At 46.2% G+C, this 19,333-nt stretch overlaps 1 protein-coding gene across 1 annotated transcript in view; it reads right to left on the bottom strand.

Moving 5' to 3' along the window:
• Positions 1 to 954: 954 nt before the first annotated feature.
• LOC137332049 (transcriptional activator protein Pur-alpha-like) overlaps positions 955 to 19,333 on the bottom strand; it is a 102,378-nt gene continuing 83,999 nt past the window's right edge. Inside the window, exon 4 of the mRNA XM_067995778.1 lies at positions 955 to 1,088. Within this exon, the coding sequence (XP_067851879.1) occupies positions 955 to 1,088 (134 nt within the window). The remainder of the gene's footprint in view (positions 1,089 to 19,333) is intronic.

Here is a 19,333-nt window from a genome sequence, read left to right as displayed (position 1 = left end):
ACGCTCATTACCTTTCCTCTCTCACTGACCATCACATCACCCTCCTTATGATTACACGTTGCTTTCTCCCTCAGCTCATCGCAGAAATAAAAACCATCACCAAATGCAAATTCAAATCCACATTTATGAATTCACTGATTAAATAATGTATACAAAATTAAACTATTCACCCTTGTACATTCCCTTGGTGCCTGACTTTCATGTGCCTTTATCTTTCCTAGTGCTCCTACGAAGTACTTCCTCAGTGACTGAAGCCTGAGTGGTGGAAGGCTGCTGACCTTCAATTGTGGAGACTGCAGATTGCCTTGGAGGATGACCTCGAGCAGCTCTGGGCCTAGAACGCCCAACTTCAGACTGCACCATCTCAGCCCGGGCTGCAACAGTCTGGTTTGGTTGGCAGACAGGCATCAGCAAGGGCAGTGGCAGAGTGGGCAGGGATGGGAGCAGGAATGCTGTAATCCTGAGAGAGGATAGCAGGTTCATGTTCCATGGAGCCACTGCCACTCTCCTGGGGCGGCGCCTCAGCAATCCTGGTGATCTGGAAGCCCCTTTCAATAGTGGCACCCAGAGCAATGATGGCTGCAGTCTAAGGAGCAGTCAGACCTTTGATGGAAGCCTCACCAGATGCTGCATTATGGTGGGTTCCACAGGTGTGCTGATGGAGGTGACCACCCGTTCCATGTTGGAAAGGATGGGCTCCAAGCTCTGCGCAAAGCCCTGTGCCAAGTTGGACTCATCCATGCTCCTTGACATTGTGCGCAGATTTTCTCACAGGCTTTACAGTGCACCAAACATTTGATTGTGTACACCCAACAGCCTTCTTCTGTAGCCTGGGCCATTGCAGTCCTCATCTGAATTTTTGGCAAGTTGGCACCTGTGGTATCCTTTCACCCCCACCCTGGCTCTTGCGCACTTGTGCCCGGTGTCTCACCACATGAAGATCCCTCCTCTGACCTAGCCTCTAAAGTACGCAGTGTCAGTATCTGAGCTGGTGGCTGCGAGTGTAAGATCGAGTGACGGTGCGTCTTCATCATCACTGTCATCTTCCTCTGCCTCCTCTGATGGGGAAGATTCCAGTTGTTGGGTATCTGAAATGAAAAAGGGACAAGGGTGGGGTTGTGGTGAGGAGAGAGGAGAAAGTATGAAGTATTTGCTTACACCATCTGCAGTTTGTGAGTCAGAAAAATTGTGGGATGAGGGAGATGTGGGATGAAGGAGAAGTGGGAAGAGGGAAGGAGGATTAGGTATGCAGAGACCCTCATCATCGATACCTCCAGCATCGCCAGTGGCCACGGCCACAGCGATGATAACCAGCACTGTCTCCTCCATGGGAGTTAAAATGTGTAGACATGCTTATCCTCCTCCAGTTGTTTGTTGCTACCTCCTGTTATGCACCACCTTCTCCTACAAGAAAGAGGGGAGTGTGCCATTGAATGTCCTGCAAGATGTTTGGGTGATGTGACTGTCATGGTTGAATAGCTGCCAGTGTGTGTGTCAGCTGTGAGTTGTGGGTGTAAGGCTTACAACATTGCTAAGTGTGTGAGGGTGAGTAAAGCATATGAATTGAAGGGTTGAGTACTGGTTGATAGAGATTGTTGGTAGATGGGTAATAGGGGTGCAGTGAATTGAGCATTGGATGAGGCTAATGGTGCAGTTGGTACGATATGCCATTGAACATTGAACTCACTCACCTTGACAACTTGTGTCAGATCATTGAACTTCTTCCTGCACTGCATCCATGCTCTTGGAGCAATGCTCCTAGCATTTACCTCCTCTGCTATTTCCTCCCACTGCCTACTGAGCATATGTCTGGAGGGCCTTCTACCCACCTGCGAATACAGGATGCCCCTCCTTCTCCCCACCTCTTGCATCAAGGCCTCTAGTGCATTATCAGAAAACCTTGGTGCACGCAGATTGAACCATCTTCATATAATGTCTTCGAAAGCAATCCACTTCCTGACACCAATTCCATCAGCCACAGTGCACCTCCCCTTTAAGAAGTGCAGGCTGCCTTTAAGTAGTGCTAGCCACTCGCGATATCGGGCTGATGTGGGCTGCCAATCAACAGCACAGGTGGTGCTGGCTGCAAGCTTCAATCGTTAAAGAAGCAGGCAGCACGAATGTAACATGCTGCCTGCAGCGCAATGAACAGGCACAGGTGAATCGCGGACCGCAATCCCTGCGCGCGTTTTTGGGGGTTATCCATTTTAACACCCGATAAGTTCTCAATACACATCTTAGGGGAGATGTCTGGGTTTGTGCCTGGATGCACTGAATCACCTGGTCGTATTGAAAATTGAGTGAGTTGGAGCACATACCCGTAAAGGAAGGGAAATCAAGTTGGTTCCTTTACAGGCATGTGCTCCGACCTGCTCAATTTTCAATATTCACTGCGCCCACGCAATCCACTGGACCCGGCCACTGACCCAGGTAAATCTCCTTTGATTTCTTAATGGAGCAATGAGAATCAAGAAAGGCAAGATCAGCTCCAAAGTGAACCTGGTGGCAACAGAAGCTGAGACAAAGGCCCCGATATTTATGGAGAGGCGGGGAGGGATTGGGGGCGCCTGTCAGCGGCCTGGAAACCCGGAAATACCAGGAAAGCTGAGGTCCTGCTGAATCTAATGGCATGACCTCATCGGAATTTTTTTACTCCATTTTCTGCCTGGCAGCCGGCCAGGAAAGTCTGCTATAGAAGGCAACAGCCGCGGACCGCTGGGTACTGTCCCTGTCAATTGAGAAGATCGGAGGTCAGTGGGGGGGGCTGAGGGGGGGAGAGGGGGCTCGGAACGCTGTAGCGAGTGGGGGAGGGAGGGAGAGATCGAGGTGGGGGAGAGATCGCTGGAAGGGAAGAGATCGTGTGGGAGGGGGAAGAGATCATGGGGAGAGATCGCATGAATATCGTGGGGGTGTTTGAAAATCGTGGAGGGGGGTGTCGGCCGCGACAAGGAATCATCCTTGTTAAAACTGGGTGATAATATTAAAATATATAGGAGTCAAGTGGTTGGTGTAAATTGTGAGGATAGTAAAAGGCAGCACACTATGAGCCTTGTGGGTAACCTGTATCGAATTCTCAATATCGTAGAGGAGATTATTAAAATTCCAAAAGGCTTATCAGTTATAATTGAGATACCAGTTGGTAACTGTGTAAAACATAATGGCTGGAAATTTCCATGGAGCATCTCCTGTTCTGCCCCTATAACTTCACCAGAAGAGCGGCAGACACCCCATTTCCACAGGTAAATGAAGTTTACACTTTACTTCCAGTGGCAGAACGGGAGCAGCTCCACGGAAATTTCTGGCAAATATATATTTACCAAACATAATGATCATGGACAGCCTTGTAAAGGAGTTTCAGAAACAGACCTGGCATCCATTAATACTGCAAGCCCAGGCTGCCAGCAGCTGGTCCCTCTGAGACAGCAGCTACCCTGGGACAAGAGTCACCTCAAGTCTCTTAGGATCTCCTGTTCCATATCCATTCCTTCTTGTGCACAGTCCTCGTGCTGTGTGGATGCCTATGTCGACCTTCTTGGTCTATGGACTCTGGTGAGTGAGTGTCTGTATGTATAAAAGTAGAAGCAAAATTCAGACTAAATCCCCAAAGTTCTGAAAAGGTTACTGTGCAGGCAAAGAAACTCTGCCCCTAAAACATGGCAATTCAAAGAATCCTTGATTCTTGAGGCATGAATGAGACTGGTGGGGTGAGAAAGGGGTACAGACACATGATGTTCCAGAGGTAGATTTAAGCAACCTTAGCAATGGACTGGATGTGGAATTTAAAACTCAGCTCAAGGTCAATTAGGACACTAAGGTTTCCCTCCTTTGAGTTCACTCTGAACAAGAAGCCAGGGAGGGAGATGGGAATGTCACTTCAAGCATGAAACTTCTGCTATCCTCTCTCAACAGTCTAACAACAGTTCCCATAAAAGGTCTCATTTCCCTACAATCTGAGCTGATGAAAGCTTTCTACACAAAATGTTAACCTGTTTTCTCTTTAACGACACTGAGGGGCTTACTGCATATTTTTAGATCCCAGTACCACCTGACCAATGTCAGACCTCGCAGAGCTCTCTCATCAAATGCTGCCAGAGCCTATCCCCAACCCAAGTGCTCCAACAACTCTGATCCCTTTTCACAAGCACTCCAAGACCCCACCCATCTCCCCAAGTGTTCTGAGATTCAAGCTTCCTAATAGCACTGCCAGACCCTGACCCCTTCCAGTGGTTTTAGGCACATCCTTCCCCTGAGTGCTGACAGACCTTTCTTCCATTGAATGCTGCCATTCTTAAACCATCCTTTCACTCCCAAACCCGCTCCACTCCACCACAACCTCCAGTGACTATGCCCACTGCATCCCAAACATGAATACCAAGCCCCCGTCCTTCTATAGCCCACTGTCCCATCTTCATTTCCCAATTCCAGCATCCCAATTTTTCTCTCACTAATGTGTATTGCACCAGTTCCCACACAACCTGCCCCCACCCAATCCCACGACATGTTGTCAGTCATCTTGATAAAAACATATGTGATAGTCATACAGAGAGAAAGAAAGAGTGGAATAAAAAAGAGAGACACTGAAAGAACAGAAAGGAATTGAAATACAGATTGGGAAAAATGCCGAGAAATGGACCTTATACAAGGTAATTAGAGCTAGCGAAGGGAAATAATCAATGACACTGTACGCGAATTGCTCATTGAAACCAACAGTGCAGGGCGTATTAGCATAAGGAAAAGCAACCAGGTGTTGGGATATATATCAAGAGGGAGAGAGGACAATTCCCGAAAGTTGGTAAGGGCTCCGATATTTATGGGGAGGTGGGGAGGGAGCAGGGGCACCTGTCAGCGGCTGGGAAATAAGGAAATACGGGAACGGAAGGATTTTTTTACTCAGTTTCCCTGCGGTAGAAGGTTGCAGCAGGGCAGCAGAGAGGAGGGTGGGATAGATAGCCTGGCCGGGGGTGGGGGGGAAAGAGATCATGGTGGGGGGGGTAGAAATCGCGGGGATGGGAGAAATCGCGGGGGGGGGGGGGGGCGGACACATATCGCTAGGGAGTTGTTGGCCGATCACGGTGGGGGGTCAGAAGATTACGGCAGATTTGTCTGGGGGGAAGCATTCCTGCTCCTCCTGGCCCACAAGCAGTGCTGGAAAAGCACTTAACTTGCTGGATCTGACTGTTCTCGTCTCTCTTTCGCTGCCAGGTTTCCTGAGCCCGGGGAAACCCAGCCCGCAGCCGTTAAATCCAAATGGCTGCCAATATCTGAGGCACGGAGCCTCCTTAACAATTATTACCAACCTGCCTCCTGAGACCGGGTTACTTGCCTGCTCCCCAACGCCCCGGTTAAACTGGAAGTAAACGGGTTTGCGGCAGGTTGGGGTCAGCTTTCCCGTTTTTAAGAATGTAACCCCCCGCCACTGTCCTGCCCATCTTGTACAAGTCACTGGTATGGCCACACCTGAAGAGCTATGCACAAGTCAGGTTGCTTCACACAGAAGAATTAGTTAATCATCGGAAAATCAAGAGCACTGTTAATTGTGTCACTTGCCATGTAAAATTTACCCTTGTGTGTTACGGAGTTGCATAGTATAATGCTCCTATTACAAAACAGTATATCCTCTGACTCAACATGAGGAATGCCACAGAAGATCGACTAGAGTTCCAATCTATATTTATCTAAAAACTAGGATAAATCTTTGGAGACGTTCTGAGCCGTTTTGTTCAGACATATCAGACAATCTATTTTTAATGCATCACTTTATTCGATTTCAAGATTCCATTTTCCTTGTTTTCCGTGGTAACTCATGCCAGGTTTAGTTTGTGTATTTGTAACCATGGAAATGATGATGAGTTCTCCGACCCTTGCACGTCCTTCTACCACAGATTCGCGAAGAAGTCTGTCTTCTCCCACATACAAAATAACCTAGAACTTTATTTTTGTCTTTGTGCTCTCTGATATTGTTCCTTTAATCTTTAATTTTACTTTTCATTCAATCTCACACCAGCCCAGGTTTGCCAATGTTCAACCTCCAGAAAGAGTTATTGACGAGTCATGATTTTCATTGGACTTTCATGAGGAAGGGTATAGAGGATTGGATACACTGGGCACCCACTTTCGCCAACAGTTTCCGCATGGCCTTGTTTGCACTGGAGCCTTCACCCAACCCAAATGTGGTCCGTACGTTAGAAGGGGTGTGACCGTGAAAGAGAACTCACAGAGCGAGAGTATCCTTGACTCCGACCTAGTGGAACACCCTTCTGGCGTAAGTGGGGCCCAGCTTGGGTTGTGGCCTGCACCTCCAAAGAATTGAATAATTAACTGTTGTTTTTGGTCCACTTATAAGGGTCAGTTGATGAAAAAATCTGCCATGTTTCTTCAGGGGTCACCCAGCTCGTCAATTTTAGGCAGGACCGAGGAGGAGAATTCACCCCGATGAGACAAAGGAAGGTATCATCAAACTGTACAGTGCTCTGGTCAGGCTGCAGCTTGAGTACTGTGTCCAGTTCTGGTCACCAAGGCACAAGGGGGCTAAAATAGCAGTCAGGCCCCAATGACATCATCGGTTCCCGATCTGTATATTTAAAGAAGGACCCTGTTGGCTTTCGGCAGCTCAGAAGAGCAGATTAAAATCGGAACCTGCGGGAAGACAGTGGAACCTTGGCGGGTAAGGTACACAAGTGATTTTTACTGCTCACCTGCCAAGTTTACCGCTGTACGGGCAGGGTTAAAATTGTCCCTTGTCAGTCTAAAATAATGGTATTCATAATAAATAATAGCATCCATTGTACTGACAGGGAGGGGAAATTAAGGCAACGAAAAGGAGGAGCTATGTCTTGTAGTGTACACAGAAAAAACATTGCTCATTCTTAACAGGCAGGCGGGTTCAACGGTTAACACACCACTTAGTTAGTGCCATGTGGATAATTGTCTGCTTACTGGAATAAGCTTTTCATAGTATCATAGTATGCGATAGCACAGGAGAGCTATCCAATTAGTCCCATTCCCCTGCTCTTTCCCCATAGCTCTGTAATTTTTTTTCCTTCAAGTATTTATCCAATTCTCTTTTGAAACTTATTATTGAATCTGCTTCCACCATCCTTTCAGGCAGTGCATTCCAGATCATAACAACTCTCTGCGTAACAACTTTTAATTTTATTAAATGCTTTGGGGGCAGGCTGAAAGGGAGTTAATCAAATCACCTGTACAGTATTAATGCAAGGTCGAAATGAGACCTCTTTGCGCCAGTTTTACTGGTGTAAAATGGGCACAACGAAGCCCAATTGTCGAGGACCAATGTCCTGCATCTCGAGGACACCTGAAAATCACCTGACCCTAAATTGCATTGGGCCATTTCTCAGGCTGCTGGAGCGGCTGCCTAAAACAGGCATTAGGCCCCTTGCAGATGCTGATGAGGGGTCTAGTTTTTGGACCCTTCAGGGAAATTGAGCTTCCCTGAGTGGAGCAGGCGTTCAGCCAGCTTTGCTTAGGTTTTCCAGGCATTGATGTGGCCTAGCAAGCGGCCGCCACCAAAAAGTTAAGTTTAATGTTTTTTTAATTGATGTGGAGGCAGGAGTTCTTCTCCAGGCTCCACAGTACTCCTGCCGGCCGTTTCCAGCCACGATTGGCCTCTCGCCAGCTGTCCTCCCTTCCCCCCCAGTACTTAGCTGAGGCAAGGCAGGCGGCTCAGAATTTGCTCCTTTATTCGGGTGAGCTGCCTGTGGAGATGTGATAGTCACCGGCAGCTCGCTATGATTATTTAGGTGAGGACTGAGGATTGATTTTTAGCGATCCTTGGGCTTCCATTTTTGGTCGCAACGATTGTCCCCTACACCCATTTGATGCCTGAAAACTGACCTAAACAAATTTCTAGGTCCAGATGTTTTACTTGCACCTTAGCATTGAAAAAGCAACTACAATAGTTTAAAAGGAGTAGAAGAGCAGAAACTTGGAGGACAAGTTGCTAAAACTGGAGTAAAAGTAAATGGGATCCTAGGTTTGATAAATAGAGGCATAGAATCGAAATGCTAACCCTATATGAATCATTGGTTAGGCAGCATATTATAGGTGCTTGACTTTACGAAGGGTGTCAAAGCCATGGGGTAAAACTTAAGGCCTGATTTTAACTCCCCCTTTCTCCCCAGCCCCCACTCCCCCCTGCCCCCCCCCCACCCCTCGCCTGGTAGGACCAGTGAGGGCAGGGGATTAAGATATCAGGGAAAAGGTTTACGCCGTGTTCCCAACCCTCTCCCATCTTAACTTGCCTGAATTCTGGCACGGGATGGCCACCTGCTCAAGCAGAGCGCTGGCCTAATTTAAATGCCGAAGTTACATCCCGATGACATCATCGGTATGCACTTGCCATTTTAATTGCTGGCGCGATTAAGGCCTGCACTGTCTTGAACCTGCCAACAAAAGATGGCGGCAGAAGTCCCAAGTAAGTGTTATTTTCTTGACTTTTTAAAGGCTTCATGTGGACCAGGAGGAGCCAGTAGCAGACCATACTAATGAGGATAAGGAGATAAAATCTCCTGGACCTCACACTCGAGGAGAGGGGCAAACGGATCGCCACACATTCCCCTGATTTCTGCCCCGAGTTAAAATCGGGGCTTTAGTTATGAGGTGAAATTAGAGCCCTTTTCACCAGAACAGAGAAGGTTAAAGATAGAGGTGTTCAAGATTCTGAGGGGTTTTAATTAGGTAAATGAGAGAAAACTATTTCCACTGGTCAGTGAAGCAATATCTGGAGGACATAAATTACAACAGTGACTTCACTTCAAAAATACTTCATTGGCTGTAAAGTGTTTTGGGACGTCCTGAGGTCGTGAAAGGCGCTATATAAATGCAAGTTCTTTCATTCTTTAAATTGAAAATCAACGCCAAAGGAACAAAGGGAAAGGTTAGGAGAAATGTTATTATGCAAAGGATTGCTAGAACATGGAATGTCCTACCAGTAACAGTGGTAGAAGCAAAATCAATAATAGCTTTTAAAAACGCAGAGCACTTTCAGAGAGTCAGTGCAAGTATATTGGACTGAACGGCTTTTCTGCACAATTTTATTATGCTAACATAGTCATGATTTTGGAAACTAATGGGAGTTCACCCAGGGTCTAGCACAGTATATGTGCAGATGGCTTGAATTGGTTATCCGAGTTCTTGCCTTCACAATTACCTTCCTAACCAGCCTAAGTAGAACAGCTAACACAAGTTCTGTGACATAACCGACGGTGCCATGTGTCCAAACACATGTTGCTCACAGATGCAGTGTGAACCCATCTGTCAGTACGAGAAAGGTTAGATCTGTAGTGTTGTGAACTGACGAACTTTCTGACTTGTATAATCAGTTATCAGGCACAAGTTTGTCGTGAGTGTTGAAAATTGGGAACCATCAGAATAAACATATATTTGTTTTTCTATGCTTGAGTGGCTCATCCTAATATGGAACAGAAGTGTAAGTTTTGTGAGGCTCCATTTCTAGTGCCAATCTATGCTCGACTGGGGAGTGATTCAGAGAATCAGGTGCAGAAATCAACATGACTAATTCACAGCGCTTCTGATTTTCCAGCAATTAACACTGATCACCAGCAATTCCTGAGTACTGTGAATTGGACACGCTGACCTGTTTGCCTAGGTATCAATCTGCACTCCCTTTGACGGAGGTCCCACTCCTCAAAATTTACCTTATAAACTAATGTACTTTATATGTAAAGCATTTCAAATAACACCAATGTCACATATGTAGATATTTCGCATACAAACCAATGTAGTTTGCCCACCGACCAATATGGCATTAGGTTAAAGAAAAGACCAGAATGTTGGCCACAGAAGGCAGTGTCATATACAGATACTTCTGCATAATACCCGTTGAAATATTTACATCTTGATCAGTTGTAGCAATAATTGGCAGACAAGAAAATGCAAAAAAGTAGCAGTCAACAGTGGATGATCAGAGTTTTATGCAGCGTTACAATGGTCCTAGATATTGAAAGACACAGCGCTCCAGTTTAAATTATTTAGTTTTACCTGTAATGAAAGTCCATTACTGAGTTCAGAAATACCACTGTAGCAAGTTATTACGTTTCAATTATTCATTAAATATTTGCATAACAGATAATAATCTTTTTGTTGAAATAGCAGAGATCAAGTTTACTTCATCTTTGCAATTAAAAAATTGCCCCTCTGGTAAAATTCTTTTTTTGTGAATTACTGCTTTGCAGTATTTCAGAAAAATTGATCCACCTAGAGGCTGATTAATGGTCTCGTGGGATGAATGCAGATTAAGTACTGCCATTAGGCACCCACCAGAAACAGGGCAGTTCACTCAACATAATTAACCAAACACAAACAGATCTCTGCATTATTCATTCTTTTTGCACTTTCACCTCTGTAAAAATAATAATCTTCTTTGGTAACTGATTAAAGACTTGGGTATGTATTTTGCTAACAGTGCATGCAATCTTAAAAGTTTGGGATTTACTACTGATTCATAGAATGCAAGTGGGATTATTAATCAAATGGTTTGAATAATGTGTCTCTTTCAAGTTCCAACCACTGATTGGAATTCTCCACACCAGTAGTTTTGTATTTATGGGTTTTGGCTGATTGTAGCTTGATTTTTGTAAGGGGATGGTACAGCACATTGGAACACTGACATGCTAAATCATAGATAGGCAACAAGGGATTTTCATCCATTGTGTGTGCCTGATCTCAAATGGGTCATCTGAGGAAAAGTAATTGGTGAAATTCAATGTGAGTAAGTGTGAGGTGATGCGCTTTGGTAAAAAAATATAACAGCAATAATTCTACTCTGAATGGAAGTAGCATCAGTGCTGTGGAAGAGCAGAGGGATTTGGGGTACAGGTTCACAAGTCATTAAAGGCAGCATCTCAGTTTGTTAAGGCTGTAAAAAAAAAGTTAATAGAATTCTAGGTTTCATCTCAAGAGGTATAGAATAGAAAAGCTAAGAGGTAATGATGAGCCTACAAGACCTCAGTTAGAGTATTGTGTGCAGTATTGGGCTCCACACTATAGGAAGGATTTTGAGGCTTAAGGGAGGATACAATGTAGATTCACTGGAATGCTGCTTAGCACAAAGAAATACAAATATGAAGAATGATTTGAAAAATTGTTTTTTTTTAGATAACACAATGCAGATGATGGTGTGATATAATAGAAATGTAAAATCATGAAAGGATGGGACTGGGTATATAGAAGCAGACAGTTTCCAGTAGTTGAGGGGTCAAGAACGAGGGGGCCGTAGATACAAGATTAAATGTAAGAGATTTAGAACAGAAAGCAGGAGCAACATCTTCATACAGAGAATTTTGAGGCTGTGGAATTCACTTCCAGAGTTAGTGGTTGAGACAGAAACGATGTCAGCATTCAAGATTAGATTGGATAGATGGATTAAGAGAAAGGGGTTGAAGGGTTATGGGAACAGGGTGGGTAAGTGTGTTTAGAACTATTTGCTCATGTGGAGGGCAAACAACTTATGGAATGGTTGGACCAAATGGCCTGTTTCCATCTTGTAACTTCTATGTCTTTCTATGTAGCTGAAGTACTTCACTGAAGGAAGAGGAAAAACTTAGAGTGTGGGTCAAGTTATGCCATTCTAAGTATCTCTTAAGTCTATAATATTAGTGTTAACAATATCTGTGGATGAATACTTGATGTAATTTTATAGTATTGCTCTTTCCACTATTTTAGCAGAGCTGTTAATCTATTTCAAATCAATGGGTTAACACCTGCTTTAAAACAACAGACAGAGGAATGCCATATGAACCCATGAAGCTAATACCATCTTCAGACATTTTTAGGCTTTAATGGCGAGTTCACCAACAGTATTCAGCGAGCCCTGGGAAATGTTCTCCACTCAATTTCAGTTAAGATATGAAAGGGTAGATTTTCAATTTATCGCCCGGGCATAAAAACAGCGTTGTAGATTGGCCACCCGTTATCAAAACCATTTTGAAAATGGTTGGTTTCTATAATGGGTGGCTGGTTTTATGTCCAGCTGGCAAGTTGAAGTTCATCCCCAATCTATCATGGCATAGGGTAGGAAGATAACTCTAAGGCCAAAATAATGAAACACCCCCAAGGTGTTTTACAGGTGTGGTGGATATCGGATAGGAGTTAGGAGAGAAGTTATTGGAAGCGACTGAAAGCACAGTTCAAGAGATAAGCTATTGAAGGAGATGAGAGAGATAGGAAGGTGAAAAAGATAGGGAGAATGTTCCACAGTTCAAGATAGCTGAAAGCACCATCACTCATAGAGGAGAGGGAGCACAGCACACCAGAGCCAGAAGAGCAGAGTCTGTGTCCTGGCATATAAGGTTGGAGAAGATTTTATAGGTAATGTGGGGCAAGGTCTTGGAGGAAATTGAAGATGAGAACAAAAATTATGAAAACAGTCCATGGAGGGACAAGAAACCAGTAGATGTCAGCAAGGATATGAGTGATGGAAATGTGAATCTTTGTGTAGGAAATGGGCTACAGATTTCTGGATTAGTTGGAGCATGTGTAGGATAGAGCTGAGGAGGCCAACAAAGAAAATATTGGAGATATTGGAAATATTAGGATCTGGAATGCACTGCCAGATGGGGTGGTGGAGGCAGATTCAATCATGGCCTTCAAAAGGGAACTGGATAAGTACTTGAAAGGAAAAAAATTGTAGGGCTACACGGATAGGGCGGGGGAGTGGGACTAGCTGGATTGTTCTTGCATAGAGCCAGCGTGGACTCGAAGGGCCGAATGGCCTCCTTTCATGCTGTAACCTTTCTATGATTCTATGATTCTAAGTTGAGCCTTGAATTGACATGAGGATTTTAGGAGCAGTGGGGATGCAGTGGGGGCATATATAGATAATGTTTCAGAGGATCAAAGCCAAAGGACGAGCAGCTGTTCTACTCTCAGGTTTCTGCCCACTGTATAATTGAGTGCAAATTGATAGGAGAGAATTGTCTGGGCTGACTAATCTTTTGATTTCTACTCACCCCCTAAAAGATGGCGAAGGGAGTTAGGGGGAGGGGGCGAGACGTAACATCTGCACTCAACTTCACACCTCCCATTCACAATAAGTTTGAAATTGAGGAAGTCAATGCATGGGAAATGATAGCTGTGAATTCATGCCCACCCACTCTGTGGCAAAGTGCAATGGAGCTCCAACAATGGTTTTGTGCAGCAGCAAGAGATGATGGAGGATTCAATTCTCTCCTGGTCTAGTAATCTGCACTTGCTTCACCTGACCACGGGTGCCTGTGCCCCTGGAAACCTAGTTGCAATGATAAGAGACAACCCGCTCCCCTGAAGAAGCACACTGGAGGATACTTGCATTTGAGAGTTGGTGGCGTGGCCACTTTTGTGGGTGGAGATTCTCTCGGACAAAGGGTGTGATAAACGGATGTAAAGGATCGAGGGGATTTAGACATATTGTAGTTCTGTGCTTGACTCACTTACGTCCAAAATTCCGCGAAACTTGAATCCACGTAATTGGTTTACGCCCAGATTACATGTCTCTCTGGTCGCAAATGTGGAGGAACCTCCAGGCAATGCTGAATAAAGTTCTCACACATTCTGTTAATACTGATTGTAAAATCATGCACAGGGGGGTGTCAGCACAATGTCCAATTTCTAAGTCACGACACACTCAAATAGGAACTCAACTCTCATGTCCTCAACATAGAAAATAGGAGCAGGAGTAGGCCATTCGGCCCTTCGAGCCTACTCCACCATTATATATGATCATGGCCGACACTCTTTCTCAACACTATATTCCGGATCTCTCCCCATACCCCTTGATGCTTTTTGTGTCAAGAAATCTATCTAGCTCCTTCTTAAATATATTCAGTGACTTGGCCTCCACAGCCTTCTGTGGTAGAGAATTCCACAGGTTCACCACCCTCTGAGTGAAGAAATTTCTCCTCATCTCAGTCCTAAATGTCCTACCCCATATCCTGAGACTGTGACCCCTCGTCCTAGCCTCCCCCCCTCCCCGCCAGCCAGGGGAAACATCCTCCCTGCATCCAGTCTGTCTAGCCCTGTCAGAATTTTATACGTTTCAATGAGATCCCCTCTCGTTCTTCTAAACTCTAGTGAATACAGGCCGAGTTGACCCAATCTCTCCTCATATGACAGTCCTGCCATCCCAGGAATCAGTCTGGTGAACCTTCGCTGCACTCCCTCCATGGCAAGTTCATCCTTTCTTAGGTAAGGAGACCAAAACTGCACACAATACTCCAGATGTGGTCTCACCAAGGCCCTATATAACTGCAGTAAGACATCCTTGCTCCAGTTCTCAAATCCTCTCGCAATGAAGGCCAACATACCATTTGCCTTCCTAACTGTTTGCTGCACCTGCATGTTTGCATTCAGTGACTGGTGTACAAGAACACCCAGGTCCCTTTGTACATCAACATTTCCCAATCTATCCTCATTTAAATAATACTCTGCCTTTCTGTTTTTCCTTCCGAACTTCATATTTATCCATGTTATACGGCATCTGCCTTGTATTTGCCCACTCACTCAAATTGTCCAAATTGCCTTGAAGCCTCTTTGCATCCTCCTCACAACTCACAATTCCACCTAGTTTTGTGTCATCAGCAAACTTGGAAATATTACATTTGGTTCGCTCATCCAAATCATTGATATATATTATGAATAGCTGGGGCCCAAGCACTGATCCCTGCGGTACCCCACTAGTCACCGCCTGCCACCCCGAAAAAGACACATTTATTCCTACTCTCTGTTTCCTATCTGTTAACCAAATTTCAATCCATGCCAGTACAGAAACCCAAATTCCATGTGCTTTAACTTTGCACACTAACCTCTTGGGCGTCATTTTAGCACCCGCTATCGGGTGCGTTCCTGGCGGGGGGGCTCCGAAAATTGCGGAATCCCGGAGCGGGACCGGAGCCCGGCTCCAACCCGCCAACTTCTGGGTTCCCCACTGACGCGCCGGCGTGCGCGCGCAGCCCCTGCATGTGGGAATCCCACAGGCAATTAAAGCCAGCGGGGTTCCACTGAACAATATTTAACTTGGTATTTCAGGTCATTAACAGACCTGATTAAGGGAATATGTGAGGAGGGGTGGGATTGTATTGACAACTGGGACTGTTTCCCATACTGTGGGAAATACTCCCAGTTGAAATGGACCTGTTGCAGCTGTCAGCCTGTGGCCGCTGCAAAGGTCCATTTGACAGATGGGGGGTGGGGGAGACCCTCACTCATTGCAGGAGGCCACTCTGTCACTTGGGACAAAGTTTGGCCTCCACCACCCTCCTCCTGACAAGAAAATTCACCAACCTGCACACTTACCCCGGGGTCCAGAGACATGACCTACCTTGCGGACCCCCTCAGATGTACATCTTCCGGATGGGGGCCGCCGTAGCTGCAGTCATGTCCTCCTCGGAGGGCGAACAGCATCACCAGCCTCGCCATCCACGCCGTCCATCTCTGACACGTGGAGCTCCACAACAGAGTGCTGTGACACATCCACCTGTACAGCAGGAGGGAGGGCTACCGCAGAGAGAGATGCGTCGCAGAGGGCATTACCCTCGCCACAGGGTCCACAGACCGAGGCGCAGCTTCCTGGACCTCTCTGAGCAGCAGTGCACATGAAGGCTCAGAGTCACTCAACTTGTAGTCGTGGACATCTGCAGCCTCCTTCATGCCGAGATGCTCCCAGTTGGCCCGAGCACCATCTTCTTACCTGTCGCTGTCAAAGTCACCATTGCCCTCAACAACTTCTCCTCCGCATCCTTCAAGGGTGCCACCGGGGATATCGCTGACGTCTCGCAGTCGTCTGCACAAAAGAGCCCTGCAAATACACCTACACCCACTCTGCAGTGACACAATGTGTGGCATCAGGTGTGGGTCTTCATTGTGATCCTCAGGAAAGGGCATTATTGCACAAACCAGACAAGATTCGCAAAGACGTGGCAGTAGTGGTGCCAATATAATATGTGATGTGAGTTGGGCAGAAATTAAATATAAGTAACAACCATGACAAAGCCTCAAACACCCTTGTGCATCCCCTTCATGCTCACGACATGATTGCCTTACGCTGCCTACTGCACATACGTGATGCATGCCCTGTGGCTGCAGCACAGGTAGTGGCAGATTGAGTGAGGCTGACTGTGAAAGAGATGCACGAGAGGGTGAGTATGAGATAGAGCCATGAGATTGTATGAGGATTGGGTTGAGTGGTAGTGGCGGGATGAGTACTGACGAGGTGAGTAAGTGCAGGTAAGATGAGGATGAGGTTTGAGTGGGTATGAGGGGTGATGTGACAGAGTAGTGTTGGCAGTGCAGAAGGAGATGTGGGGTGGGGGCAGTGATGTGGCAAATGGAGTGTAGGGGAATGAGTAAGTGTACTCACTTTGGCTGACCTCCTGAGGTCATTGGAGCGTCTCCTGCACTGTATGCAGGTGGGCGATATGTTGGTGGTGCTGGTGACTTCCTCTGCCACCTCGAGCGAGGCCTTCCTGGTGGCAGAGGCAGGCCGCTTCCTCCCGCCCGCTGGGTGGATGGTCTCTGTCCTCCCCCTCCTCCTCACCCCATCTAATGATACCTGGAGTGAGGCATCATTAAATTGGGAGCAGCCTTCCCCCTGGGCTGCTCCATGCTGTAATTTTTGCTATTTGTTGCAGCATCTGTCAGTGGAGGACTGCCCCTTTAAATAGAGCTCCTCCAGCTGACAGAGCTTACTGTGCATGCGCAGTCCGCCCGACGGGCAGATCAGGAGTGGGGAACCCAGAAGACCAGGTAAGTGGATCCAATTACCCTGCGATCGCACGTGGGGCAGACTGATTTCACCGTGCGCGTTACCCACGCGCCCAATAGCCCCCCTGCCGCGAACCCGCAGTCCTGCTAACATCGAGCCCCTTATGTGGGACTTTATCAAAGGCCTTCTGAAAATCCAAATACACCAATGTTCCAGTACACCACTGTTCCAGACAGCTACAACAATGGCATCTACCCGACAAAGTGTAAAATTGCCCAGGTGTGCCCTGTCCACAAAAAACAGGACAAATCCAATCCGGCCAATTACCGCCCCATCAGTCTACTCTCAATCATCAGCAAAGTGATGCAAGTTGTCGTCGACAGTGCTATCAAGCGGCACTTACTCACCAATAACCTGCTCACCGATGCTCAGTTTGAATTCCGCCAGACCTCATTACAGCCTTGGTCCAAACATGGACAAAAGAGCTGAATTCCAGAGGTGAGATGAGAGTGACTGTCCTTGACATCAAGGCAGCATTTGATCGAGTGCGGCACTAAGGAGTCCTCGTAAAATTGAAGTCAATGGGAATCAGGGGGAAAACTCTCCAGTGGCTGGAGTCATACCTAGCACAAAGGAAGATGGTAGTGGTTGTTGGAGGCCAATCGTCTCAGTCCCAGGACATTGCTGCAGGAATTCCTCAGGGCAGTGTCCTAGGCCCAACCATCTTCAGCTTCTTCATCAATGACCTTCCCTCCATCATAAGGTCCGAAATGGGGATGTTCGCTGATGATTATACAGTGTTCAGTTCCATTCACATCCCCTCAGATAAGAAGCTGTCCATACCTGCTTGCAGCAAGACCTGGACAACATCCAAGCTTGGGCTGATAAGTGGCAAGTAACATTCGCACCAGACAAGTGCCAGGCAATGACCATCTCCAACAAGAGAGAATCTAACCACCTCCCCTTGACATTCAACGGCATTACAATCGCCGAATCCCCCACCATCAACATCATGGGGGTCACCATTGACCAGAAACTTAACTGGACCAGTCATATGAATACTATGGCTACAAGAGCAGGCCAGAGGCTGGGTATTCTGCGGCGAGTGACTCACCTCCTGACTCCCCAAAGCCTTTCCACCATCTACAAGGCACAAGTCAGGAGTGTGATGGAATACTCTCCACTTGCCTGGATGAGTTCAGCTCCAACAACACTCAAGAATCTTGACACCATCCAGGACAAAGCAGCCCGCTTCATTGGCATCCCATCCACCACCCTAAACATTCACTCCCTTCACCATCGGCGCACATTGGCTACAGTGTGTACCATCCACAGGATGCACTGCAGCAACTCGCCAAGGCTTCTTCAACAGCACCTCCCAAACCCGCGACCTATACCACCTAGCAGGCACATGGGAATAACACCACGTTCCCCTCCAATATATCGTTGTTCCTTCATCGTCGCTGGGTCAAAATCCTTGAACTCCCTTCCTAACAGTACTGTGGGAGAACCTTCACCACACGGACTGCAACAGTTCAAGAAGACGGCTCCCCACCACCTACTCAAGGGCAATTAGGGATGGGCAATAAATGTTGGCCTTGCCAGCGAAGCCCACATCTCATGAACGAATAAAAAAAAATACACTGGTTCTCCCTTATCCATTCTACCAGTTACATCCTCAAAAAACTCCAGTAGGTTTGTCAAACACGATTTCCCTTTCATAAATCCATGTTGACTTTGTCTAATCCCGTTGCTATTTTCTAAGTGTCCTCTTATCACATCCTTTATGATAGAGTCTTGCATTTTCCTTACTATTGATGTTAGGCTAACCGATCTGTCGTTCCCTGTTTTCTCTCCCTCCTTTTTTAAATAGTGGGGTTACATTTGCCACCCTCCAATCTGCAGGAACTGTTCCATAATCTATAGAATTTTGGAAGATGACAACTAATGCATCCACTATTTCCATGGCTACCTCTTTTAGTGCTCTGGGATTCAGGTTATCAGGCCCTGGGGATTTATCAGCTATCAATCCTTGGAGTGTGACTTGAACACCTGATTGTCTGATCTCCAAGCAACTGTGCCACCAAATTGACCAAGTGGAAACATCGGGGTGGGAAACATGCTTACAGACTTGCAGTAATTGCAAGCTTTGCACTCAAAGTGTTTTCATAGGATGTTGCAGTATTAAAATATGGTTTGTTTTATTTACTATAGTCCTCATTATTACTGGGACAGAGTAGGTTTCAGCATTTATTGTGTCGCCAACTGGTTTTAAAGATTATCAAGGAGTGATAAATGGGAAACAGTATTTATTCAGCAAATGTGTAAGCAGGAAGAGCCATTTGAACAAATGTTCTGCAGATTCTGATGACATTCTTGCTCTCCAAAAAAAAAATCAATGGAACAATAGCAGTAAAGCATCGAAATTCAGTGCACCTGGCAATGGTCCAAGACAGCAGACTGATATAACCAGGTAAAGCTGACAGCTCGTTCAAATCGGACACTATGTGATTCATATATACTGTGGTTCATGTCTATCTTCTGTGGGATCCTGCCCGTTCATGCTATTAACTAGATGGTTTATTATGTCCACTGTAGTGCTGACGCAAATATCTG

Source organism: Heptranchias perlo, chromosome 2, assembly GCF_035084215.1.
Source record: "Heptranchias perlo isolate sHepPer1 chromosome 2, sHepPer1.hap1, whole genome shotgun sequence".
Lineage (NCBI taxonomy): Eukaryota > Metazoa > Chordata > Chondrichthyes > Hexanchiformes > Hexanchidae > Heptranchias > Heptranchias perlo.
The sequence above is the reverse complement of the archived record's forward strand: the minus strand, read 5'-3'. Positions and strand labels throughout refer to the sequence as shown.